Here is a 23867-nt window from a genome sequence, read left to right on the forward strand (position 1 = left end):
TGGTTGCTGTTATTTGTTTGAGCAGTACCTGAGAGTTGTTTAGACTGTTTCGCGCCGCACGACATCAACAAGATGGTATAACTGCAGCATAACTGCAGAGACTAAGGGGACTGCAGCATTCTGCACCACTGCGGAAACTGTAGCAGTCTGCATCTAGGGGCCTGCTGAAATTATGGGGGGTTGCAGCATTTCTGTAGAAACTAGGGGGCTGCGGAAACAGTATTCCTGCAGAATTTAGGGAGGGTTGCAGTTTTTCTGCAGAAACTAGGAGACTGAATTATTCCTGCAGAAACTGGGGCAAAATTCTGGCAGAAACTTGGGGTTAGAATTATGCTGATAATATGAATTCTAGTAGGGTCCAGGATAAACAACTCAATTTTGACCACATGAAAATCAGAGACAAGATTTTGCAACCATGAAAATCAGAGACAACATAGCTGCGCCCATATAGGCATACCCTAGGGAAATAGTTGGGCCTATACAGGTCCTGCAATGCTTTTAAGCTAGCAGCAGGCCTCTGAGGGCCTTTGGTGCTGTTGTTAAGCTAGCAGCAGTACTCTGAGGACCTTAGATGCTTTTAAGCTAGCAGCAGGACTCTGAGGACCTTAAATGCTGTTAAGCAAGCAGCAGGCGTCTGAAGGCATTGTGTGTTTTTGCTCCCACAACTGGACTGGGCTTTACTTAGTGTCAAATATCTGTACAGTGAAGGTGAAAAAGGGAGCTTGTCAGTATCTAGTGATCAGTAATCAGGGGCAACGGTTGTCGAGGGCAACCGTTGTCAGGGGCAACCATCACCATGGTAACGATCTCCAGCTTGAGGATGGATGATCTGTGTTGTACTGCAAATTTTATGCACAAATCGCCTGAGATTCCTGCCAACCCAATCAGTGAAAAACAAAGCAAATCTGGCAGCAGACGTTGCTAAGAATGATTTCCACTCGCAGGTTAGAAACACGGCAAAGTTAGCAACCTTAGGAAGGCCTCGTGGAGTGTACATATGTATATTTTATATATATCTGATCCCAATAACTTGTATGGATGTGCAGAATGTGAGATGCTTTTCCGTGGAACAACACAAGGTCATGTAACAGTTTGGGCTTTGCTCCCAGAGAATTTTATTGTCAACCAAAGAATGAATTTGTACGCGCACCGCAGCAAACTTAACTGTAGCACTCATCATTGCAACACACAGAACTGCAGCACATATATCTGCAACACATATACATTACTGCAGCACATGTCTGCATTACATATTTCTGCAGCACACATGTACATGACTGCAGAAGTTGGTACAGTTGTAGTGTTTAAGAGCTGGGATGACCTGAATAAGCCATGGTAAGGAGCACAGGTTCCATGAAATGATGTTTAGAAAATGCTTTATGATATAACTTGACTGTAGACTGAGCTCAGCACTGCCGTGGCAGGAAGTATGGTTGTGTGTATATAATATAGCTGTATGTATCCATAGATACCACCTAGCCTGTACATGGAACTGTAAGTAGGTTTGCCATGAACAATAGTCTAATGCAACAAGTTAACCAACAGCCATGGAGGAGCCTAAAGTCGTTCTGTTGTATATGAATAGTGTTTGGTCTGGACAGGTCTGTAATTACGTAAGCTGTGTTTGTAAATAATTTGCTATATTCCGCTTAAACTTTGTACATCTCCTAACCACACATTCTAACTTTGAAACTTCGAGCTTGTAAATTTGTGGCCAGTTCCTGAAGACTCACGTGTAACTAATGTAGGCTGTGCTATTGTATTAGTGTCATCTCTTGCCGCTATACAAGACTGATGTGACGTTTCACTTCCAAGGCAAAAACCTGAAATTGTACCTCAAATGTACAACGGTAAAACCTACACAAAAATACCTCACACTCACACCAGGAATATCTGCACAGTTACACTGGAAATATCTGCACATACACACCGATATGTTCAGTCTCATTCACACTGAAGTTTTCAGTCTCAAATTGACACTGGGTATATCTGCACATATATCTGTACACAGGGAATATCTCTGCACATTTACACTGGTTTATTCTCTCACATTCACACTGATGTGTTCTCTTAATCTCCAAGCAGATCATACGGTGGCAAGGCAGTATCCATCGGCCAGATAAGTGTCCATTAGCCACAGAGTGGCCAGTACGGTGGATACTGCCTGGCTGGCCAATTTGATACTGTCTTGGAGATTAGTTTACTCTCACATACACACTGATGTGTTCAGTCTCATCCGTAGCTTTACCCTGATAGTTGCAGTCTCACATCCACACCGGGAATGTCTCCACCCGAAGCTTTACAGTGATAGGTGCAGTCTCACGTTTATATACACTGATAAAATCGTCACTGCTTTAATGACATGAGAACTAGGGACTTGTTACTGATTATAGTAGCCATTAAACATGGTCCAGTGTTCATGTATAGGGTTAACTTGGCCATTTGATCATGTATAGGGTTAAATACTGCCCAAATGTTGAGTAGAATGTTGCAGTGTTGAACAAATTGTCACCTGGTTCATGAGAAGTCTGTCACATTGTCGCCAATGTCATGTCACATTGTTGAATAAACCTGCTACATCTTGAGTAAAATGTGTGACATTTTCAGCCGTTATTGCAAACTGCCACTGCCACTATATTTTCATAGGATTTGCCATTTTCAAGCTGACACAGTAATGCTAGTAACCCGCACTTGTATGTAATGGTGACTGGACTGATGGATTCTAAAAAGAACTTTTTGGAAAGTTGCAGTCCCAAGTTAAATTTATCGACGAAAGGTAATTGCCTGTACAAAATGGACCCTCTGTGGCCGGCCAACGCCTCTGGACACTGATATGCCAAATTTAGGCCGATTTCTACTATTTATGCAGCCTGCAAAGGAGTCTGTTGGAGACTACCTCTGCTTGGAGAGTGCGAATAAACTGCATGACTGTACCACAGCGACACCTGTCACTTATCTCTAGAACTGCACTGCTGTACCCGATATGTCGGCTCAAAACAATTTCCGACCAAGGGGTATATAGAACTCCATAATATTTCAGTGTGGACAGAAAGACTTACTAGGAAGAGTTCCTTCGGCAAAATACATTCTTAGATATTTTCTATAAGTAATAAATGTCAACGTTTCAAAACATGATTCCCAATAACATATATATAATTATATGAATATTCCCCGGAAAAGAAAATGGTTCGTCCCAAACTGTGAGCGCCAATCACGTTCAATGTCTCATCGACATGTAAGAATGCTTTATACGAACTTTTGGCGGGAATCCACCCGAAGGGAAGACTGCGTGTGACGTCTCGTCAGATCTGAGGTAAGAACTGACATGTTTACCTTGTTTTACCTTGAATCGTCTGTAGAACAAGTTGCCATGTATCCACCTTTAATTTCGTGATATTTCTTACGGAGATTCTTCTGAAACTTCAACGATTTGTTGTGCCCGGCAGGGTATATATATATATATACCTACAGCCTGACATGGCGTATGCCGAGTTTGTTTACATTTTTTTCTGTCGGTGTTTCTTCCATAAACTGTGGATCTTCCCTCAAGTTTACCTCAGAATTTTGAAACACACTATTCCGACATGTAGTAGTGTCACTTCTAGCTTTTCTTATCCCTGAGAATTTGAGAAAATTGGGTTTCTTCGTGAGTGATCGTCCCAAATACTATTAAATTGTATACTACATGTTAGTGTATACATATGGCGGTCGGCGCCACTTGATGAGTTAGATGGTTGGTCAAAACTTCAAGAAAGTTGTTGATTTTTCCACAAGTTTGCCCCAGACTTTTCAGATAAAATGTTCCGACATGTAGTAGTGTCACTTTCAGTTTTTTTCATCCGTGAAAAATTAAGAAAATTTGTCCAGCGGCCCGGCGTAGTTGGAGCGGCGGGATGGCAGGTGCATGGTCCCGTGTGTGATGTTACGTAATACCCGGTACGGATCCCAGTCGTCAAAAGTTCAACAAAACTGTATATTTTTCCTCGGAATTTTCATACAAGATACCCCGACATGCCTTTTAGCGTCAAAGCTCCCACCAGTCGACATAATTAATGTTGTTGCGTGTAATCTCCAAGCAGATCCTAGGGTGGCAAAAAACATTATCGAATTGCCCAGGCAGTATCCATTGGCCAGAGAGGGGGGCGTATGTATGGATCGTCTCTGGCGAATGGATACTGCCTGCCCAATTTGCTGTCTTTTGCCAACCTAGGATCTGCTTGGAGGTTAGTAGTTGCGCATCACCTGTGGTCTCAGCTCATTATCATTAGAATGCTGGAAACCATCCCGACATGACAGTTCAGCGTTTTGCACAGTTCGCCGCGGGACTTCTGTATAGCTGGGTCGGAGTTACGCGATCGATCAGTAGTGTTCAGGCAGATTGCTAAGGTTGTGTAGGACTTCAGTACTGTTAGGGTTTGTGTTAGAACTTCTGTTGAGTTGTTAGGGTTAGGAGTCCGACTTGATTTTGCTGCGATGCTGAGTTTCTGCACTGTTTACGTTTTTTCCGGATCCTAGCTGCTGGGTTTACCAACGATGGACGAACATCACTGGATGTGCCGCAAGTCACCAGGGACTGCCAGTTTTGTGCATTCACATCGGATCCACCCGTCACGAAGTCAGAGCCTCACAGCCATGACTCGGCAGCCGGCTGAAACGGTAGGAAATTTGAGTCTTTTCCTCACTTCACTACCGTAGTAACAATACCTGTCATCTGTGACCCACAAATAATGGTGCCATCACAATCAATCAATCAAGCAATCAGTCATTCCAGCAAGCTTTATTGGGCAACATAACAGCAGGTGATGTACTTTTGACAAAATATTTATACTACAACACACAACAAAAGTTCAGCTATGCTGGGGAGCTTTCAAGACGTACTCTGTCTCTTCATCAACCCTATTCAGATCTCGTCTTGGAGTTCTCTTGTTTTAGATAGGTACAATGTATGGTAAGTTCAGAAGAACTGAAGATAAACCGACACATATAATATCTGCTGAAGCTTAGCCCTTGTCCCGCCTTGCAATGAGCTGTTTTAGTTTATGCAGTTCAGCAGACGAGCGCGATGCGTCGCTTTTGAAGGGTTTCAGTAACTGAACTCCAAACAGGTGTCACAACCGGCCTACAAACAACCTGCAAAGGCTTTCGGAATGGTGACGTCGCTGCAAACTCCCTATCGTGAATGTTAAATGTTCATGTAGGTACACAGGAATAAACAAAACACTGGCAAACTGTAACGAACCAAAGTTGCCTAGAGTCTCTTAATTCCTGAGATGAGGCCTCTGTGTGACTGGTTGTAGACCTGTGCTGTTGCAGGCAGATCGGTCCACGGTAGGCAATGGATCTTGTAGCCTAAAGCTCTGTAGCTTGCTAAGGTTTTAGGACAATTAAATTAACCACTTGATTGCTTGAGCTTTGTCTGGTGCCCTTGTACTTTGGTCTCTATAGTAGAGACACATCTGGAGCACGTAGAGAGGCAGTTTGTTGTATCTCCTGTATATTCTGGTCTAGAGCAGTGTCCTGTTATGTGTGGTAGAAAGATGGCAGTGTACATAGTGCGGCTGTTGACATGTTTCATTATAGATAATGATCGCCTCAGTTTCCCTAGCACAGATTTGGCCTGGTCCTTCCAGTTTATAAATAAGCTGACGGTCAATATTTATAACCACAGCTATGAGCATGTGTATTCCTCACATGTTTTACGTTGACGCCGCTGCTTCTACTGATCAAAATTGTCAGGCGATGTAGTGAAAAGGAATAACAAATCGTTCTTATCTTCCATTAACAGGAGCATTTGCTACCCAACAAAACCACAATAAGTTGCAGTATGGATATGTGTGGCATTTTCGGATCATTTATTGCAAAGCAAATAGTGACAATTAATAGTATTGCTTTCCATCCCGATATGATATTAAATCTTGCCAAATCAGTCTAATAAAACTCTCCTTTCGCCCCCATAAGTTTATTAGCAATTTTGTACGTCTTGCATGGTCAAGATATTTTTCTTGTTTTCGTGTGACATCTACTGTAGATTTGTGCTCATTTCCGTGCCACAAACAAGCATCACTATCGTAGTCTCTACCAGGTTTCGGGAAGCGGCTGGAAAGAGCTGAAATCGGATAAATAGAGAGAGATAACATGCCGGGGGAGTTGGTCCGCTAGAGAGTTTACAGTTTTGGGGTGCTCTCTAGTGGACCTACTCCCCTCGGCATGTTATCTCTAATTATCCGATTTCTATTCTTTCCAGTCGCCTCCTGAAGCCTGGTAGAGGCTACCCCTATCGCAGTTGAATTTATTTCTGTAACCTTTCCTTGTTTATGTTTACTTTCGCAGAAGCAAAAAACAAACAAACAAACAAAAATTGTTTTTCTTCTTCTTCCGTTCCAAACACATAATGGCAATGACCTGGACCAGACGTCTGTCACCATGGTAACTGGTGCTGTAGCAACACCCTGTGGTGTTGGGTTACATTGTGTCGCAAGTTGCAGGGCAGTGTTGGACTAGTGCGTCACCATATTTTTACTGTGTTTGAGTACAAATTAACAGAACAGTAGTTACGTTTGTTAGGTTAGACCACGTGGAGGGAAACATTTTGCATTTACTTTACGAATATTACCATTCTGATTTGTATATGGATTCCATTCTGTTATAGCATAATCTAGGTTTGGTCTTAGAAGCGACTAGTATGCAAGTGATTTACCCTAGTTGAACATGCCCACTAGCCTGGGTGCCATCCGAATTTTTTTACGTGTGATGTTCGTTGAAATTGAAAATTGTTTGTTTGTTGTGTGCAGAATGTAGCATTTTTCGGAATTAAGCGCCATGAGTCATTTGCTTTGTCATTCCTCGGAGGTGTCCTGATTTTGTTGCAGAAGTTGCGATTCGTTCTGTGCAGATAGCTCTTTCCGACTCGATATGTGGCTCATTCCTAGCCAGGCTTCGGGAGGCGGACGGAAAGAGCAGAACTTGGCCAAAAATAGAGATAACATGCCAGGGGAGTTGGTCCGCTAGAGAGTACAGTTCGCGTCGGGTGCGGCAAACTACTTTCTAGCGCCAACTCCTCCGGTATGTTATTTCTCTATTTGGCCAATTGCAATTTCCACTCTTTCAGGCCGCCTCCCAAAGCCTGGTAGAGGCTACCCCTCATTCCGACTGTCTGTGCTTAAAACTGCCCCAACACAAAAGTAATGTCTGGTCGGAAATTTCGGCAAAAGTACTGACTTTTTTTAATAGTCATTATCATAAGGAACACTCTCAAAATCTACCACTGACATACAGCTAACTACTATGCCTTAGTGGATATCTACATACTTTTATGGGGTTGTTCACAAAATATCCTCGGAAGATTGGCCCAAAGTCGGACTGGATATCTCTGATCTAAACTCACATTTATTTCTACAGAATATTGGCTGATTAAACATCAATAGTTACACCTCATTCGTTTTCATCTGGATTTTGTATTAGAAAGTTGAACGCGGGAAGTTGCCGTCTTTATCTATATTCCGCGACGGTACAATATTAATATAGTCGTTGTATTCCGAAGTTTTGTAGTCTTTAGTGTGTCTGGAATTGGCAGTCTTTACTCGTTGTACTCCGGAGTTTGTAGGTACTTAGCTATAGGAGTTGTACTAATAGGCTTTAGTGTTTAGTTACTGTTGTCCGGATTTTGTAGTCTTTAGTGGCTGTACCCCGTCCTTGTAGCAATAAGTCGTCATTCTCCGTATTTTTCAGTATTTAGTCGTTGTACTCTGGATTTTTTTGTCGCTATACTCGGGATTTTGTGGTCTTTTATTAGCAGCTGTAGTCAGTTGTAGTCGTTGTTTTCCGGATTTTGCTGTCTCCAGTCATTGTTTTCCGGATTTTGCAGTGTTTAGACGTCGTTCTCCGTCTTCTGCAGTACTTAGTCGTTGTACTCCGGATTTTTAGTCGTTGTACTCCGTATTTATAGTCGTTGTACTCCGTATTTTTAGTCGTTGTACTCCCGTGTACTCTTTTTAGTCGTTGTACTCCGTATTTTTAGTCGTTGTACTCCGTATTTTTAGTCGTTGTACTCCGTATTTTTAGTCGTTGTACTCCGGAATGTCGTCGAAGGAGTATCCCTTGACGCCCCTCCAGGCGTTGTAGGCGATGAAGACGTGATAGCCGCCGGGGATGAACACTAACAACCCGAGCAGGAGGACGGGCCAGGTCCGGTCCGAGTACTGCGGGTCGATGTACACCCCGGCTAACAGCAGGGAGCCCACGGTCAGCAGGGCCGTCCCTAGCAGGAACAGGACTGTGGCCAGGCCGATAGCTCTGTACGGGATCCGCCCCCTCACTGTAGGTCTGGCGAGTAGTACTAGTACTAGTAGTAGAATGGTTTATTTCTCTAAAATACATCGCAGCCGCAAGGCTGAATTCCGTATTGCTTACACTGATGGTATACATACATGCAGCGTATTTGGAACACTTCTTCATAAGTACACTTCTTCGTTAAAACATTAATCATAGTTCCCTGGTTAAAACTATTGCATTTACATTGAAAATTTTATAAACAATTAGCAATCTAGCAATACTTAAATTATGCGAAACGTACCTATAAATCCGTCGTCCGACTGCGGCAGGCGCTGGTAGCGCGCCCCGGCGGGGTTCGGCCGGGAGCTTCGCATCTTCATGGCGGGAACCGACAGTCGGGACCTGTGGGCGGCTGTGGGGAGACATGACGGCAGGCATTAGCAGTGTAAGAAACACTCTCTATTTGGCCAATTTCTAGCGGCTTGTGAGGCCTGGTAGAGACTAAGTCAACTTATGCCCAAGCAAACCAGCAAAGCCACTCAGGCGCCGATCTGTTTTCTATGCGTCGTGTTCCGTTTTACAGGAAAATAACAATATATGTTTTCCAAACCTCAGCTGTACAAAAGTCAGAAGGTTTGCTTAGTATAAAAATGATGTATTATAATGTGTATTAGGGATGTATATACATGTGTATCGCCTGCCTCATCTGTTGTAATTTGTGTACGCAAATTTTCTGTAATTCAGGGAGTTTTATTCCTGCTATAAGGTTTGCTTTCTGGTGTCAGGAATAGATTAAAAAAAGCAAAAAAGTGCCTGATTCGACACAGATTTAAAACTTGTTACAGAAAAAGCAGCGAGAATTGAGCTGCTTATTTCAAACAAGACGCTTTGTTTGTGTTCAAAGGGTCGAGGGTCAAAGATCAACAAAACAAAAACGAAACAAAACAAAACAAAGCAACAATAAACAAAAGAACTTCATGTGAAGGTAAGTTGAACAGCACCACGTACAAAAAGGACCACAGAGGAAAGTTTAATATCAAAACAAGGAGTGGCTGTTTCTCTGGAAAGACGGCGGCGTGCGTGGATGCGCTGTTATCACCATTAAAGCGAACAGTGACAAACATGTGCTGCTTTTACTATCGATTTTCTCACAGCGACACGCAACAAGCAAAGGCTGGAAAGAAAAGAAGTGTGATGGTTACTATTCCTAAGTAATGCCGGTGATGAGTTTTGATCGGCTGTTATAGGTTTATTTATGGCACAAATATTCGCGCGTCTCCAAATGTCCAATCCAAAGCGTTATGGAAGCGATCTGGCATGTATTATATATTGGTGCTGTTTCACTGTACGTGGACAGGCATGGGGGTGTTCCGATAATATTGCCTCGTGTCTTCGTGCGCGTTTTCGTCACAATGAAGCCCATAGACTTCCCCTGGCTCCCAGATGCAGTCGGGATATACCATTCACCATTGCACCAAATATATGTGTTGCTTTGTTTATTAATATAGACACCTTTTTCACGCCACGCCACCGGCCGCACCAGCCGTGCACAGTGGGCGTGATGCCCTATGTAATGTAACGTTATATACTTGTAGATTATAGACTTGCCGTGTGCTGTGAATACATGCACAAACTGGGGAGCCAGACACTATAACAGACTACGTGTCCGTATTAAACAGTGTGCACAGGTGGAATATTATTCTATACGTACGCGCACAGTGGGCGTGATGTCCTATCATCGGAGGGCTTTGCCCAGTATCTGTATCTGTAAGTACGCGCACAGTGGGCGTGATGCCCTATCGAGGGCTTTGCCACTATCTGTAACGTATATAGCGTTAATAATAAAGATAGATTAAGACAGACTTCCATGCACAAACAAGGAAGTCAGACACTAAGAGACTACGTGTCCGTATGAAACAGGATCCTGTACTGTGTACAGGTGGAATATTATTCTATACGTACGTGTCCGACAAGTGAACCGCTGTAAGCTCGTAGGTTCGCGTGGAGACGCCGGCCGAAGCGCAACGATTCCCGACTCACATAAACCTGCTGTAGGGGAGAAAATCGCAAGAAAATCTAGCTGAAGTTTTACGCAGTATTATAAGCTCCCATCCGCAGTATTATGAGCACAGATACGGAAGCTACAACATGTGTACTGCTGCCGCCATGTAATACACAAAATATCGGCACGTCCCAAACAAGAGGCAGCCGGAAGTAACCTCCTCACGTGACGAGCGCGTTCGGCGCCTCCTGATTGGTGGGTTTCGGATGACCTTTGCGCGTATAGTTTACTTCCGGGTCGGCGATGTTCGCATCGACATGTGGCATGCCGGGACGAGTACCGATTTTTGGGTCATATTTACATGAAAAATCGTTCGCAAAAACACAAAAAATTAATATGAAGTGTATGGATTGAATCTTGCTTGTTTTCTCTCGCTCGTATTGACGAAGTTTGTGAAGGTCAAACTGAGTAATTTTCACTCACAAATCCTGCTGTGCATGGATCAGCCTACGTCATGCGCAAAGACTTCTGCGCAGCTGCAAACATGCCTGTTGGTAGGAGAATCCGTGTATGATCAGGTTATATAGACATGGCGTCATGAGCCTGCTACTGTGCGGAGTCTCCGATTGTGCGTGCCAGGCGCAAGGACTGCGCACAGATGCGTCAGACGGTGAACACACCGACATGGTGACGTTAGTTCCTGTTACGTCGCACGACGTCACAAGCGCGTCACCAACATCGGACCACGTGACAAACACAACCACGACATCGAGTGACGTAACCTGCACGTCTAGCAGCGTAGAGACAACTTCAGATCACGTGACCAGCGTAGAGACAACTTCAGATCACGTGACCAGCAAAGATACAACTTCGGATCACGTGACCAGTGTAGCTAGAACTTCCGATCACGTGACCAGCAAAGCTACAACTTCGGATCACGTGACTACCGTAGCTACAGCCTCGACTCACGTGACCAGCGTAGCCACAGCCTCGACTCACGTGACCACCTCAGCTACAACGTCGACTCACGTGACCAGCAAATCTACAGCCTCAAGTCACGTGACTGCCGTAGCCACAACGTCTGGTCACGTGACCCCCGCCGCTGCAGTGGTGCAGTCCAGCGTAGTGACCAGGTAAGAACCACCGTCCCTGTGCTCTGGGTTACATACTTTTTCTACAACTTTATGTGTACCTACTTTATGTATGAGTTATAGCAGTGTAACGTTACTGGTCTGTTTTTCGGATACTAGTATCCCACCGACCTAGAAAATTCGAGGTTTCCTTTAAATATGATCGAGGCTGTTTTTACGACTTCATTACGACGTTTCTGTATGTCTTACGTAAACTCGCGGTCCGGTAACGGGAATTAGAAATGCAATCTTTATTTTTTCGGACTGACAACACAAGTCTAAGGCCAAGTTGATTTAATTATATGGATGACAGGCGCGCGCGCATCAATTTCCGTCCGTTTCCAAAAAACAAAAAAGGTTTTCAAACATACTGTAAATCGTACAAAGTAGCTGCAAAATAATCAAATTTGTGCCGTTAAAATTAAAAAAAAGAAAACGATACTTATGTCACAGAATACCAAAATCCATTCCAAAGGACAGGAACACATTGTGGGTCCCGCTCAATATTCATAACGCACAATAATAAACATAACGCACAATAATAACCATAACGCGCAATAATAACCCTAACGCACAATAATAACCATAACGCACAATAATAACCATAACGCACAATAATAACCCGTCCGTTAGTGGTACCGGGACGAACCAGCTGTACAAGGTGGTACCTGTGGTGCAGAACGGGGTTCCCTGCCGCCTGCTGGTCCCGCTAGTAACCATACCTTACCTTACCGTCCTGTTTGTTCCCCCAGCCCTGCCGCTGTAGCTGCGCCCGGCGGGACGCACCAGTTGTACAGGTGGTACCTGTGGTCAGAACGGGGTTCCCTGCCGCCTGCTGGTCCCGCTAGTAACCATACCTTACCTTACCGTCCTGTTTGTTCCCCCAGCCCTGCCGCTGTAGCTGCGGGACCTGTACCAGGTGGTACCTGTGGCAAACGGTTCCCTGCCACCGTATGATCTGCTAGTAACCATACCTTACCTTACCGTCCCGTTTGTTCCCCCAGCCCTGCCGCTGTAGCTGCGCCCGGAGGGACCCACCAGTTGTACCAGGTGGTGCCGGTAGTGCAGAACGGGGTTCCCTGCCGACTGCTGGTCCCGCTCAACATGCTGCCGCCAGGCGCCAAGGTCGTCACCAAGACGGTAAGCACACCTCAACTCACGCCTTTCTGCATGCATGTTGTTTACTTGTAAACTCAAACTTATTTGTACAATCAACTTTGTAGTCATCAAGACTAAATTGCGCTGATTTTACAGTGCATTTATAAAAGAACAATTCATTCTAAAGATTATCGGCGTTAAAACGATAAAGTATGATACTTTTTGTTGTTTACGATGCGTTTTTATTTGTTGTTTACGGTGTGTTGTGTACTTGTTTATAATGTGTTGTCTTGTTTTTTCCGGCTTGTTTGTTTACGGCATATTGTTGTTTATTTGTTGCTTACGGCGTGTTGTTGTTTCCCCAGGTGCCTCCGGCGTTGAGATTGCATGTTGAACGGGGGTTTCTCCAGGTAGCTGAGCCGTGAGCGGGTCGGCGCGGCTGCCGGCCGGGAGCAGTAAGTTCCTTCTGCAGCAGGTGAAGGTGACGCCGCAGCCCGGCAGTCCCGTGGGCGTTACCGGCCCGGCCACGGGAGGCTCGGCGGTGGTGCACGTGCTCCCTGCACCAGCGGCCGCAACCAACGGGGAAGGACGGGAAGCCTCCGGGGACAGTCGGCAGCCCGGGAACCGCTGTGGCCATGAGCAGCGCGTCCGGCCCGACAGGCGCCGTGCAGAAGGTGATCGCCGTGCCGCCCACCGTCGCCGCTGGGAGTCGCCCCGGTCAGTAAGCCCGGTACCTACTCGGCCGTCCCGTCGGGAAGTAAGCCCGTCACGCCCCAGGCCGTCGCCCCGGGGATTACGCTCGTCCCCGGCACGCCCCCGGCTGCCGTCCCGGGGACTAAGCTCAGCACGCCTCCGGCCAAACCGCCCGTTCTCCACCCTGCCGCCTCCATGCCGAGTACCTCAGCTGTCTACAACATCATCAAAGTGACGCCTCCTCCCCCGGGAGGAACACTAACGATCGGTCCCAACACGCGGCTGGTGGTCGTGTCCGGCCCGTCCACAGGCGTGACGCAGAGTCTGGGCCCTCGGACCAGCGCGACCCTCGGCAACGTGGCCGTGGTCACGCCCACCGTCAAACCCTCGGCCAAGACCTCGGTCCTGAAGACGCAGCCGTCTGCTGTCCCCGTCGGGAGGCCCATGGTCACCACGTCGGCGGGACAGCACAAGATCGTGTTCGTACCGCAAACCGGCACCGTCTCGGCCCCGGCGCCAATCAGGACCGGCCCGCAGACTTCCCGCCTTGCCGCCGCCCCGACAGCCGCCCAACTCCTCCCCAACAAACCCGCGCCCAAACAGGTGTCCATGGTGCAACAGAGCGAAAACGTGGTGCTGATTAACGGACAGCCCTACAAGCTGATCCCCTGCCCCACCACCACGCACATTCCCGTGGACGCGCTCAAGTCCAGCGCCGCCGCAGCCACGGTCACTTCCGCTTCCGGACAGGTAGTGGTTAGTTCGGATGCCGTAAAGGCGGCGGTAAAAGTTAGTTCGGATGCCGTTCAGGCGGTGTCTCCCGCCACGCCGACTCAAGTGACCGCATCTACCAGCACGGCCACGAACCAGACTCAAGTGACCGCATCCAACAGCACTGCTGGCGGCGTGACGTCAGCCTCGGAAGGAAGTCTCGCGAGGACTGATGAGCCCGGCTCCGGCTCCGAGACCGAGTCGGCGGCGTCTCCGGTTAAAAGCGAGGCGTCTCCAGTCCGCAGCGAGACCGGGGAGGGAACAGCGCTGAAGATAGACAGCGTGTACAGCCTGAATGCTGCCCCCAAACCTCCCGCCAGTCCCGCCAGTAAACCCGCCCTGGCCGCCAAGACTATCGCCCAGACCAGCAGCGCGGCCAACACGCTGAAAAACATCGCCACCATCCACTCCGCCGTCGTCAACACGCCCAAAAAGTACATTGTTGTTTACCCGAACAAACCGGCCCCGCCCCCCTCCCCATCTTGTGCCGTTTCCATCACTCAGACGACACCCAAACCTGAGCCCGCTGAAACCAAACCTGCACAATCCCCCGCCAAAACTTCTGCACACAAAACTCCGGACAGATCTCCCGCCAAACAGCTGAAACCCGCGGAAAAGTCTCCCGCCAAAAAGCCGCCGCCGAAGTCGGTGACGGAGATGTACCACAGCTACGCGAAGGCGGAGGCCCCGGATGTCCCCACCCCCCAGGTGAAGCGGTCCGTCACAGCGCTGATGGTGCGCACCACCCCCCTGGGGAAGTCCCCCGGGACCGTGGGTAAGGAGGAAGAGGAAAACTTGAGGGGCTCCGGATGAAGAGGAAAACATGACGTGGAGTAGCTCCAGAGGGAGAAAACACGGGGCAAGTTCCGGAGGAAGAGGAAAACGTGAGGGGGTATACGTAGTTGTAGGAATAGCAAACACATCCTCATCCTGTATCAGTGCATGTGGGTGCCATTGGGGCAGGGGAAGGGTTAGTGTCAGGCCCAGAGTGTCTCCAGAACACGGAGACGTTTTCGCTAAATAACATGTAAATAGCTTCAGTCGTGATGACTGTTCTGCGCTTTTGTTTCAGTCTTACCTTACAATTTTTGTTGAAGAATTAAACTTAAATTAAGAACTCTCGATGATGTACAGATTTCATTGTAATCTCCTTGGTGCATCTCTGGGCGCTGCAAGCTGTCGATTTGTACTACAAATTTTCTGCCATAGATCTACACATGTTCAGTTTTAGAAATGTTCACTTTTTGTTCAATAAAGCACGTGACTTCTGAAAGTCACGGACGATCCTTGTTCCATCCATGCCCGTTCTTTTTTGGAAGGGTCCATTCTGATGTTTAGGGTCCACTGTTTGGGGCGAGGGTTAGTTTTCTACCTGCGACTGACGAAGTAAAACCTGTGGGTAACGCGGGCCGCAGGAAGACTGCCTTCCCAATAATCATCTCGCATTTTTCAAACAGTAAATTTAGGAATACAAACAGGGTACTCATCGGGAGAAAACTAGCTTCTACCAGGCACCGCGGATCGCTGAAAAAATACTAGTAGTAGGAATTGGCCAAAATAAAGGGAATATAATACCAGGGGTATTAGCCGGCCAGAGAGGGTACACTTAGCGACAATGTTCCCTCTGGCCGACTGACTCCCCTGGTACTATAGTCCTTTTATTCTGGCCATTTTTAGCGATCCGTGGTGCCTGATAGAGGATAGGAGAAATCTACAAGCGTCGTGCAGAAATAATTGGAATGTCGTTCCTCGAAAATCACCCCTCGCCAGAAGATTCTTACATGTGTTTGTGTCCGATATTTCTAACGCTGTTGGTTAGATATGTCGCAGTGAGACGCATTTCCGCTCCCAGCAGGCTCTCTGTTGACCCGGGTCAGCACCAAGGCCAGGGAAGGCGGGCGGGCTGTTCGCGTGCTTCTTACGCCCCCTAGCGGGCAGCTTCAGAACTGCCAACTGCTGAGAATAATACGTTTCACATCTGAGTGAGTAAAACGTTGGAGAATCGTTTTCCAACATGTTCTCATTTTGTTGTTGTTCAAAAAAAAAAAAAAATTTACGGTTCTCTGGCCAATATGAGATGTTGTCACATCGGCGCACCAAATCCGTAAGGTGTTTTTGGCACCTTGACAGACAGATTAGCCTAATAAGGCTCGGTGGGCGTTGTTCAAAAGAGGAATATAAACGGTCAATTTGTAGTAACCATTGCACTTCTTGTGCTTGTTCAATGTTTTCCGTTATAATTGAAATATGATGTTGAAAATACAAGTGTCTCGGTGCACATAAGTTTTACATTGTTAAACTGTATTAGTCAGATCACTTCGGCCGAAGAAAAGGAGAAAATGCCTGCGCAATGCCACGCAATAGCCACAGGCTTAGCAGATGGGCTCCTGGTTGCGCTTCTAACAGCCAGACCTCTAAATTATTTTAAAATTATCTTCAGGACCGTAATAGGAAGCAAACCCAGATTTCCCATGTCTGATGGCGAGACGGTTTGGTTTTGCAGCTAGTGAGGCTTCCGAGGTTTATAGTTTATTTCACCTCCTGGTTTATAAGTATTGCTGTGTATTTTAAGTAATGTATAATGTATTTTAATCATTATGTGGCACAATTGGTACAGTGTTTTGTAAAAGCTGTGCAATTCAGCCCTAGGGCTGCAAACATGTTTGATATAAATAAACCAGTCTACTACTACTTGTTTTTATACGGTTTAAAAGTGCGCTTCACTAGTCTAATCTGAGATACAGCAGGCCTGCATCCGAATGGGCTATGTTAAAGCGGGATTCGCAGATGTCCAAACGATATTTTACTCGCAGTATCCATTCCTGAACGATTATGTTCAATTTCCCGTCAATGGAACTGAAATACACAAATATTTGTCCCGCGAAAACTCCAGTTTTTCACCTTTTTCTGGCGCCAAAACTCAAGAACCTTGTGACCCAGTGGATGACGTCATGAGGTAAACACGGTGACGTCATGGTTCTGCCAGAAGGATGGCACCGCAGCAACACGCACCAGAAACTAGACAGCTAAATCTACCGAAGCAAAACATCATAATATAGTTGTCTACTGTGCACCATATATTATTTTGATGATCATTGATAAAATGTTGGTGATAGATTTTATATACATGGTAGTTACTTTTTAAACGTTAGATAAACAACTAATTTGTAGCGTTTGTGACAGCATCAGCTAGACCTGGGATTTCGGCAGAACATATAACCTGAACCATCGCGACAAAAGTGCGGGATTTTGTGCGTTTTCGCGGCAGATCACGCCCTGTGGAATGTACTGTGAGTGAGGGAGATGTTTGCCCGTTCGTAGGATGCCTGGATGCGCGCCTGTGTCCCCGTTTGCCGCGGATGTACGGCCTGTTTGCCAGGCCTGCTGGTTCCTGTCCGAGGCGCGATCCCTCCATGTTTGTTTCCACTGATCGGAACCCGCCAGACTTCCTAGCGACTGTTCCCGGCCAGAGCTGCCATCTTGCCTCCCCGTGCATGTCCGGGCCCTGTCGTACCGCCTGTGTGTGTGTGGGACCCGACCTGCGCACGACTGTGCCCCGATTGTCGCACAACAACCCTCCACTGTGACCCAGGACTCACTACTGTGGACATTACCTGCCATATTTGCTCTTCTGTCAGGTAAGTGTGTAGTACTGACTTTCCTGCCAACACAGCCAATTTTACACGCCTCTAACGACTAACACACAAAATCCCCCCTCCCCAAACCCACCCCTACCCTGTATAATCAGGATTCTGTGCGTGATTTCCCCCTTCCGTTGTACATGATCCCGTGTTAGAAGCAGCCAGCCACCATATTTTTTTGTGGTTTAAAGATGGCGGATGTTGGGACGGTGGTGCAGTTTGCGTACCGCCTCCTCAGGTCTGCCCTCCAGCCTGCTACGCGCTCAGACCGCCCCAGTCCGCCACAAATCGGGAGTTTGTCGGCAGTTTGTCGTGGCTAGTCGGGGGTAAACCCGTCCCCCCTCCCCCTGTAGCCGTGCCGAGTCGGCTATACCATAATAAACACGCCATGGCGGCTGGTTAGGCTCAGGTGTTCGTGTTTTTCCGTACCAGCAGGCCGAGTTCTGCCCGCAGTAAGGCCGGTTCCGTCCATGTAAAGGCTCCGTCTGTCCATGTTAGCGTGAGTTCTGGGTTAGTTGTGCCCGTGAGTCGCCGCGATGTCGTGTTTTGAGCCGGTTATTTGCGGAGGGTACCTGCAGGTGGGGTGGGGGGCGGGACATTCCAGTCCGCACAGCGTCACTGGAGCGGCACAAAAGGCGGCGGAGCCTGCAGCACCCAGCCCCGACATCAAAGCACGGCCGCCCGGGGAGCTAGGGGCTCGGTACCTGCTCTTACTGTTCACCTCCTAAACACCATACAGGTTACACTGTCCCACCATCCTGGTAAAACTGTCCCTGATGTCAGTACAGCACTTTATATACATGTATATATTTTGTACAGTACATGATATATGTATACCTGTACAGGGCATTGTATACTTGTACCAGTACATAGGCTCGGGAACAGACAGACAGCTTGTCAGCAACCGGCCCTGTTTGTCTAAAACGTCTGACAGATCAGTAACCCGGTGTCAGAAAATACAATCTTGATGTCAGAAACTGCAAAAATGTCCATCCTTAGCTCGACCCCTCCCCCATGTAAACACGCCCCCACATAAGATTGGTTGTAATGTCAGCACGCACATGTGTATGTTTGTACAGCACATAGCATGTATACCTGTACAGAACATTGTATACATGTATATTTATATAGCACATAATAGGTGAATGTACAGGACATTGTTTATATGTGTATGTGAAGCACCGATATATAAACATACATTGTATGCATGTATCTGTACAGCACAGTTTGTACATGTATGTAACATTATGTTAATTGACATATTAAATGATCATGCTATCATCATAGCTATAGGCCGTACCTGCAAGTTAAATGTTAAAGTAAGTAAAGCAACAGAAATGTTTATTTCCTTCAGGTCTGTGCAGGTCTGAAGATTGATGAGTGACACAACAGACGGACATCACCATGGGTCAGTATAGAACATTTACTGTACCATGGGTCAGTATAGAACATTTACTGTCACCATGGGTCAGTATAAAACTTTTACTGTAACCGTGGGTCAGTATAGAACTTTTACTGTAACCATGGGTCAGTATAGAACTTTAAGTGTAACCATGGGTCAGTATAACTTTTACTGTAACTGTGGGTCAGTATAGAACAGTGTTTCCGCCAGACTGCAGCTGAGAGGCCGTCCAGTTGGGAAGGGCCGGGTCGCGAAAATTAATTAACTTAGGGAACACGTCGCGAAAATTAACTGAGGGGGCGGGGCATTTGTTTACACTTGTTTACAAGTTGAAACTGTCCACAAGCATTCCACATTTTTTGTATTGACATAAAAACACTGTTACAGATGGCAAACGTATCGTCAGGAAATTATACTGTTGCAAAACTCTGCTGCAAAACGCCAAACATCGGCATCATTTAATTATAACCTCCGGTAGCGCCCGCGCTAGCCGGATTTTTAATAGTGAAGAGCCTTGCTTCGTTCGTACTCGTACTTCTTCCGTACATTTCCGCTACGAATTACTAGTTAATATCAAGCCAAAAATACATCAAAACATGTAAAGAAACGTCATCTTATCTCATACACGAGACAAATTTTGAAAAATAATTGGCTGTATCGTAGCTTTCATTGCTGTTTCATTCAACAAAAATGCTCCTTGATTGTAAAATGATCACTCATCTGTTGTCTCCAGTACAGTGTCAAATGGTAGTGTGATCGTAGCGTGCGAAAAATCGGCGTTAAAAGTCAGAAAATCGCCGGAAAAATAAACTTGCAGCGCACATTCTCAACCTCGCCGGAGAAGGAAATACGCGCCATTTTGTCATTAATATGTAAGTAGCAGCGTGAACTCTACGCTCTGATTGGTTGACCTCATATGACCTGCGCTCTGATTGGATAGAGCCATCTTTGCCGGCATAGCTGTAGAATTTGTTTGTTGGCGAAGAGAGTTACACTACGCTACTTTCTACGGTGTTTCTACCGCTAATTAGTAACATTCCATTAAAGAAATTCATTATGAAGAATTCTGGGGAAAATGTATGCATCCATATGCCGATTTGTGGTGCATTTCGCGTATTCAAGGAAGCCGGAAGTGTTAGCGAACCGCGGCGTGGATAGCGAACTGCGGCGGCGTGGATTCATGCAACCCGCCCGCTACAACACCATCAAAAACAAAAACGTAACTCCCAAAAGAGAATTTTCAAATCCGAAATGATTCTGTTCGAGGAAAAATGTTTGTGGATACATTTTACCGGATGGAGACTTGAAAAACGGGTTTTAATGAGATTAACGTATGCGAAAGGCGCCGACATCAATTGTTCGTCAGCATGATAACAATAGCAAAACAAACAACGTGTCTTTCTTGCCTTGGACGGCGTCCTCGTCTACAGCAACAAAACAAAGACTGTCAATTTCTCTGATTTTTCCGAGTCTAGAAATTTTTTAAGAGGACGGCCTCTGTCCGAGTTCAGGCCGTCCAAAACGACACCAGGCCGTCATATGACGGGTGGACGGCCCTCTGGCGGAAACACTGGTATAGAACTTTAACTGTAACCATGGGTCAGTATAGAACTTTACCATGGGTCAGTATAGAACTGTTACTGTTACCATGGGTCAGTATAGAACTTTTACTGTAACCGTGGGTCATTATAGAACTTTTACTGTTACTGTGTGTCAGTATAGAACTTTACTGTAACCATGGGTCAGTATAAAACTTTTACTGTAACCGTGGGTCAGTATAGAACTGTTACATGTAACCATGGCTCCAATATGCAGATCTCCAGACTAATTTTGTAAGTTAAGAGCACAGTTTTGGCGAGCTAACTTTGTATGCTCCACCTCTATTATGGAGGATGAATGATGATGATGATGATGATGAAGAGCACAGTGCTCCCTACCCGTCACATTGGGGGAAGCAGCAAATATCTAGTCGCTGATTGATGTTAATTTTTGTTTCAGATGAAAAAGAGGCTTTGAACTCCATCAAGAATGACCTGGCTGCAGGCATGAAGCAGTCGGCGTGGCACAAGTCACATTCCAGCGCCAAATCCTCCTCACAGACAGACGTCAGGGTCAAGTTCGAGTTCCAGGGCGAGAAAAGGTTCGTCTTCTGTTCCTGTCATGTAGTTTTGCTCCAGAAACACGTCTGACACAATGGCACACCACATGCACAATTACAGAGAAATGCATTGGACACAACCATATTTTTTTTTGCTGCAAACACATTTAAAATCATTGCCCATACATAATCCAAGAAGACTACACGTACAAGAATGTCAAATCTTTGTCAGTCCAGAACCCTGACTGCAACCATGAAGCTACAGGCACAGGTTAGACACAGGGTTGCACGTCGGAACTTATTTGTTGTTGTACTTCACATCTGTTCTTTTTGTCCCCCCAGAATTATCCAGGTCCCCCGACCAGTCAACTTCCAGGACTTGCAGAGTAAAGTGAAGACGGCATACGGGCAGCTACTCACCATGTTCTACACTAACACTGAGGTCAGAGTTCAGTTGTAGATTTCCTTTCCTATGCACTCTAACCTTTGCACCTGACCTGACCTTTACCTAACCTTTGACCTGTGCCCTGCAGATTTCCATTCCGATCCTGAACCAGTCTGACCTTGAGAAGGCGATCATCCTGCTGGACCACAACCCCCACATGAAGAGCCTGCGCATCTACCTATGCAAGGAGAACCCCACGCCTCCGGGGTCACCGCAAGGGCCGCCCCACGGGCCGCTACGGGACCTCTTCCACCCACCCACAAGTGTAAGTCTACATGGTACCTAACCCATAACCCACTCTTCCACCCACCCACAAGTGTAAGTACAGTTCCTAACCCTTCCACCCACCCACAAGTGTAAGTAACCCATAACCCACTCTTCCACCCACCCACAAGTGTAAGTAACCCATAACCCACCCTTCCACCCACCCACAAGTGTAAGTACAGTCTCCCACAAGTGTAAGTACAGTTCTTCCACCCACCCACTAGTGTAAGTTGTAAGTACAGTTCTTCTACCCACCCACGTACAGTTCTTCTACCCACCCACAAGTGTAAGTACAGTTCTTCTACCCACCCACAAGTGTAAGTACAGTTCTTCTACCCACCCACAAGTGTAAGTACAGTTCCTAACCCTTCCCCCACCCACAAGTGTAAGTACCATTCATAACCCATATGGGTTAACCCACGCTGCTGGGTCGCCTAGTGACCGACCCACGGTCCATGATGACCCACGGTCCATGATGACCCACGGTCCATGATGACCCATGACCTCTGTGCTGTTAGCAGGGGAAAGTTTGTCTGGCTTGTTTCTTGGTACATTCTTACCTCTAACCTCTGCCCTTTCACCTCTGCCCTCAGGAGGACACCTGCAGCATTCCTGTAAGCATTTTCTCCTCTAACTTAGGAAGTAAAAGTTGTAAACAACACGTGTACAACACATGTAAACAACACGTGTAAACAACATGTGTAAACAACACATGTAAACAACACATGTAAACAACACATGTAAACAACATGTGTAAACAACACGTGTAAATAACACATGTAAACGTGTGTAAACAACACGTGTAAACAACACATGTAAACACGTGTAAACAACACGTGAACAACACCTGTAAACAACACATAGAAACAACACACATAAACAACACACGTGAACAACATAGAAACAGCACATAGAAACAGCACATGTAAATAATACACATAGAAACAACACATAGAAACAACACATAGAAACAACACATAGAAACAACATATAGAAACATGTACACAAAACAACTCAAGGAAAGCACACCTGTGATCTAGTATTATTCCTGTTTATAACCAGACTTGTTGAATCCTTGCTGATCTTGCCTGTAACTAACAGTGTTCAGTGTAGATGTCAGACTTCTTGACTAACTTCAGCTCACGTCTTGCCTTATTCCTTACTCTAACGCACGACTTCTCCGCTCCTCCTGCGGCTTGGACCTCCTTAAGGAGGACACGGCGTCTGAAGTGTCGGTGTCGACGCGGGAAGACACGTCGGAGGCGGCTTCAGTGGGAGACACCGGCAGCACGTCGGCTAAGGAGGACGTGAAGGAGGCCGTTTCAGACACTTCGTCTGTGAAGGAGCACAACTCCGACACTTCCTCCGTTAAGGAAGACACCAGCATTCCTGACGACTCAGCAAAAGAGGCCATATCGGACACGTCTTCAGTCCCGCCCCAGGAAGACATTGAGGAGTGCATTAAGGAGGCCGGTTCCGAGGCCGAAGCCTTGGAGGAACCTGCGGAGGAGGGGGAGGAAGCCGTAAGACTCTAGTCAAGACGTGGACGTGCCCTCCTTATTTATCTTCTGTCTTTGGGACAACTTTTACTTTTTTTCCTTTCTTAACGTTGTCTTTTCCTTCTTATGCCACATGAGATGGTGTTTTCCTTCTAGAAGAAGTTTGTTACTTTGGCATAGAACACTTCTTGTTCATGATGTTTTTCTTGTTCATGATATTTTTCTTGTTCATATTATTTTAGTTCATGATGTTATTCTTGTTCATGATGTTGTTCTGTTCTTGATGATAATAATTGTACAAGTTCTTGTGTGGGAGGGAAACAAATACAGACCTGTGATGATGGGTATTACTAAGTGTGTATAATTCAGAAGTTAACAGCCTGGTTCATTGAAAGTTACCAGCAACGTCCTGGTTAAGTGAAAGTTAAGTGAAAGTGTGTTGTGTTTACAGAGACAGGCTCGAAGCCGGTGCCCATCCCCAGGTCCAAGCTTATCCTAGCAGCTACACTGTAACAAACTCCACATTGTAGCTTCCAAGGCACAAGTAGAAGGT

General features: G+C 46.3%; 3 protein-coding genes across 3 annotated transcripts in view; 2 read left to right on the forward strand and 1 right to left on the reverse strand.

The window, feature by feature from the left end:
• Positions 1 to 7199: 7199 nt before the first annotated feature.
• On the reverse strand, positions 7200 to 10369 carry LOC109471818 (transmembrane protein 230-like; the record flags this gene model as incomplete). The annotated part of the gene is made up of 3 exons (XM_019771173.1): positions 7200 to 8341; positions 8573 to 8683; positions 10234 to 10369. Coding segments are annotated over 3 exons (531 nt in total), but the record flags the coding sequence as incomplete, so codon positions are not given.
• Positions 10370 to 10870: 501 nt separating this feature from the next.
• On the forward strand, positions 10871 to 13226 carry LOC109471819 (cell wall protein DAN4-like). Its single transcript, XM_019771176.1, has 3 exons — positions 10871 to 11406; positions 12408 to 12543; positions 13068 to 13226. The coding sequence occupies exons 1-3, from the start codon at positions 10871 to 10873 to the stop codon at positions 13224 to 13226; spliced, it is 831 nt and encodes a 276-aa protein (XP_019626735.1).
• A 3695-nt stretch (positions 13227 to 16921) lies between these two features.
• Positions 16922 to 23867, forward strand: part of LOC109471820 (mitogen-activated protein kinase kinase kinase 2-like) — a 16445-nt gene continuing 9499 nt past the window's right edge. The window contains exons 1-7 of the mRNA XM_019771177.1: positions 16922 to 17603; positions 18961 to 19014; positions 21007 to 21148; positions 21449 to 21548; positions 21640 to 21816; positions 22409 to 22429; positions 23027 to 23338. Coding sequence (XP_019626736.1) covers positions 19011 to 19014; positions 21007 to 21148; positions 21449 to 21548; positions 21640 to 21816; positions 22409 to 22429; positions 23027 to 23338 — 756 coding nt within the window. The 5' untranslated portion in view covers positions 16922 to 17603; positions 18961 to 19010. The remainder of the gene's footprint in view (positions 17604 to 18960; positions 19015 to 21006; positions 21149 to 21448; positions 21549 to 21639; positions 21817 to 22408; positions 22430 to 23026; positions 23339 to 23867) is intronic.

Source organism: Branchiostoma belcheri, unplaced genomic scaffold (assembly GCF_001625305.1).
Source record: "Branchiostoma belcheri isolate BF01 breed outbred unplaced genomic scaffold, Haploidv18h27 scaffold26, whole genome shotgun sequence".
In the NCBI taxonomy this organism is placed as follows: Eukaryota; Metazoa; Chordata; class Leptocardii; order Amphioxiformes; family Branchiostomatidae; genus Branchiostoma; species Branchiostoma belcheri.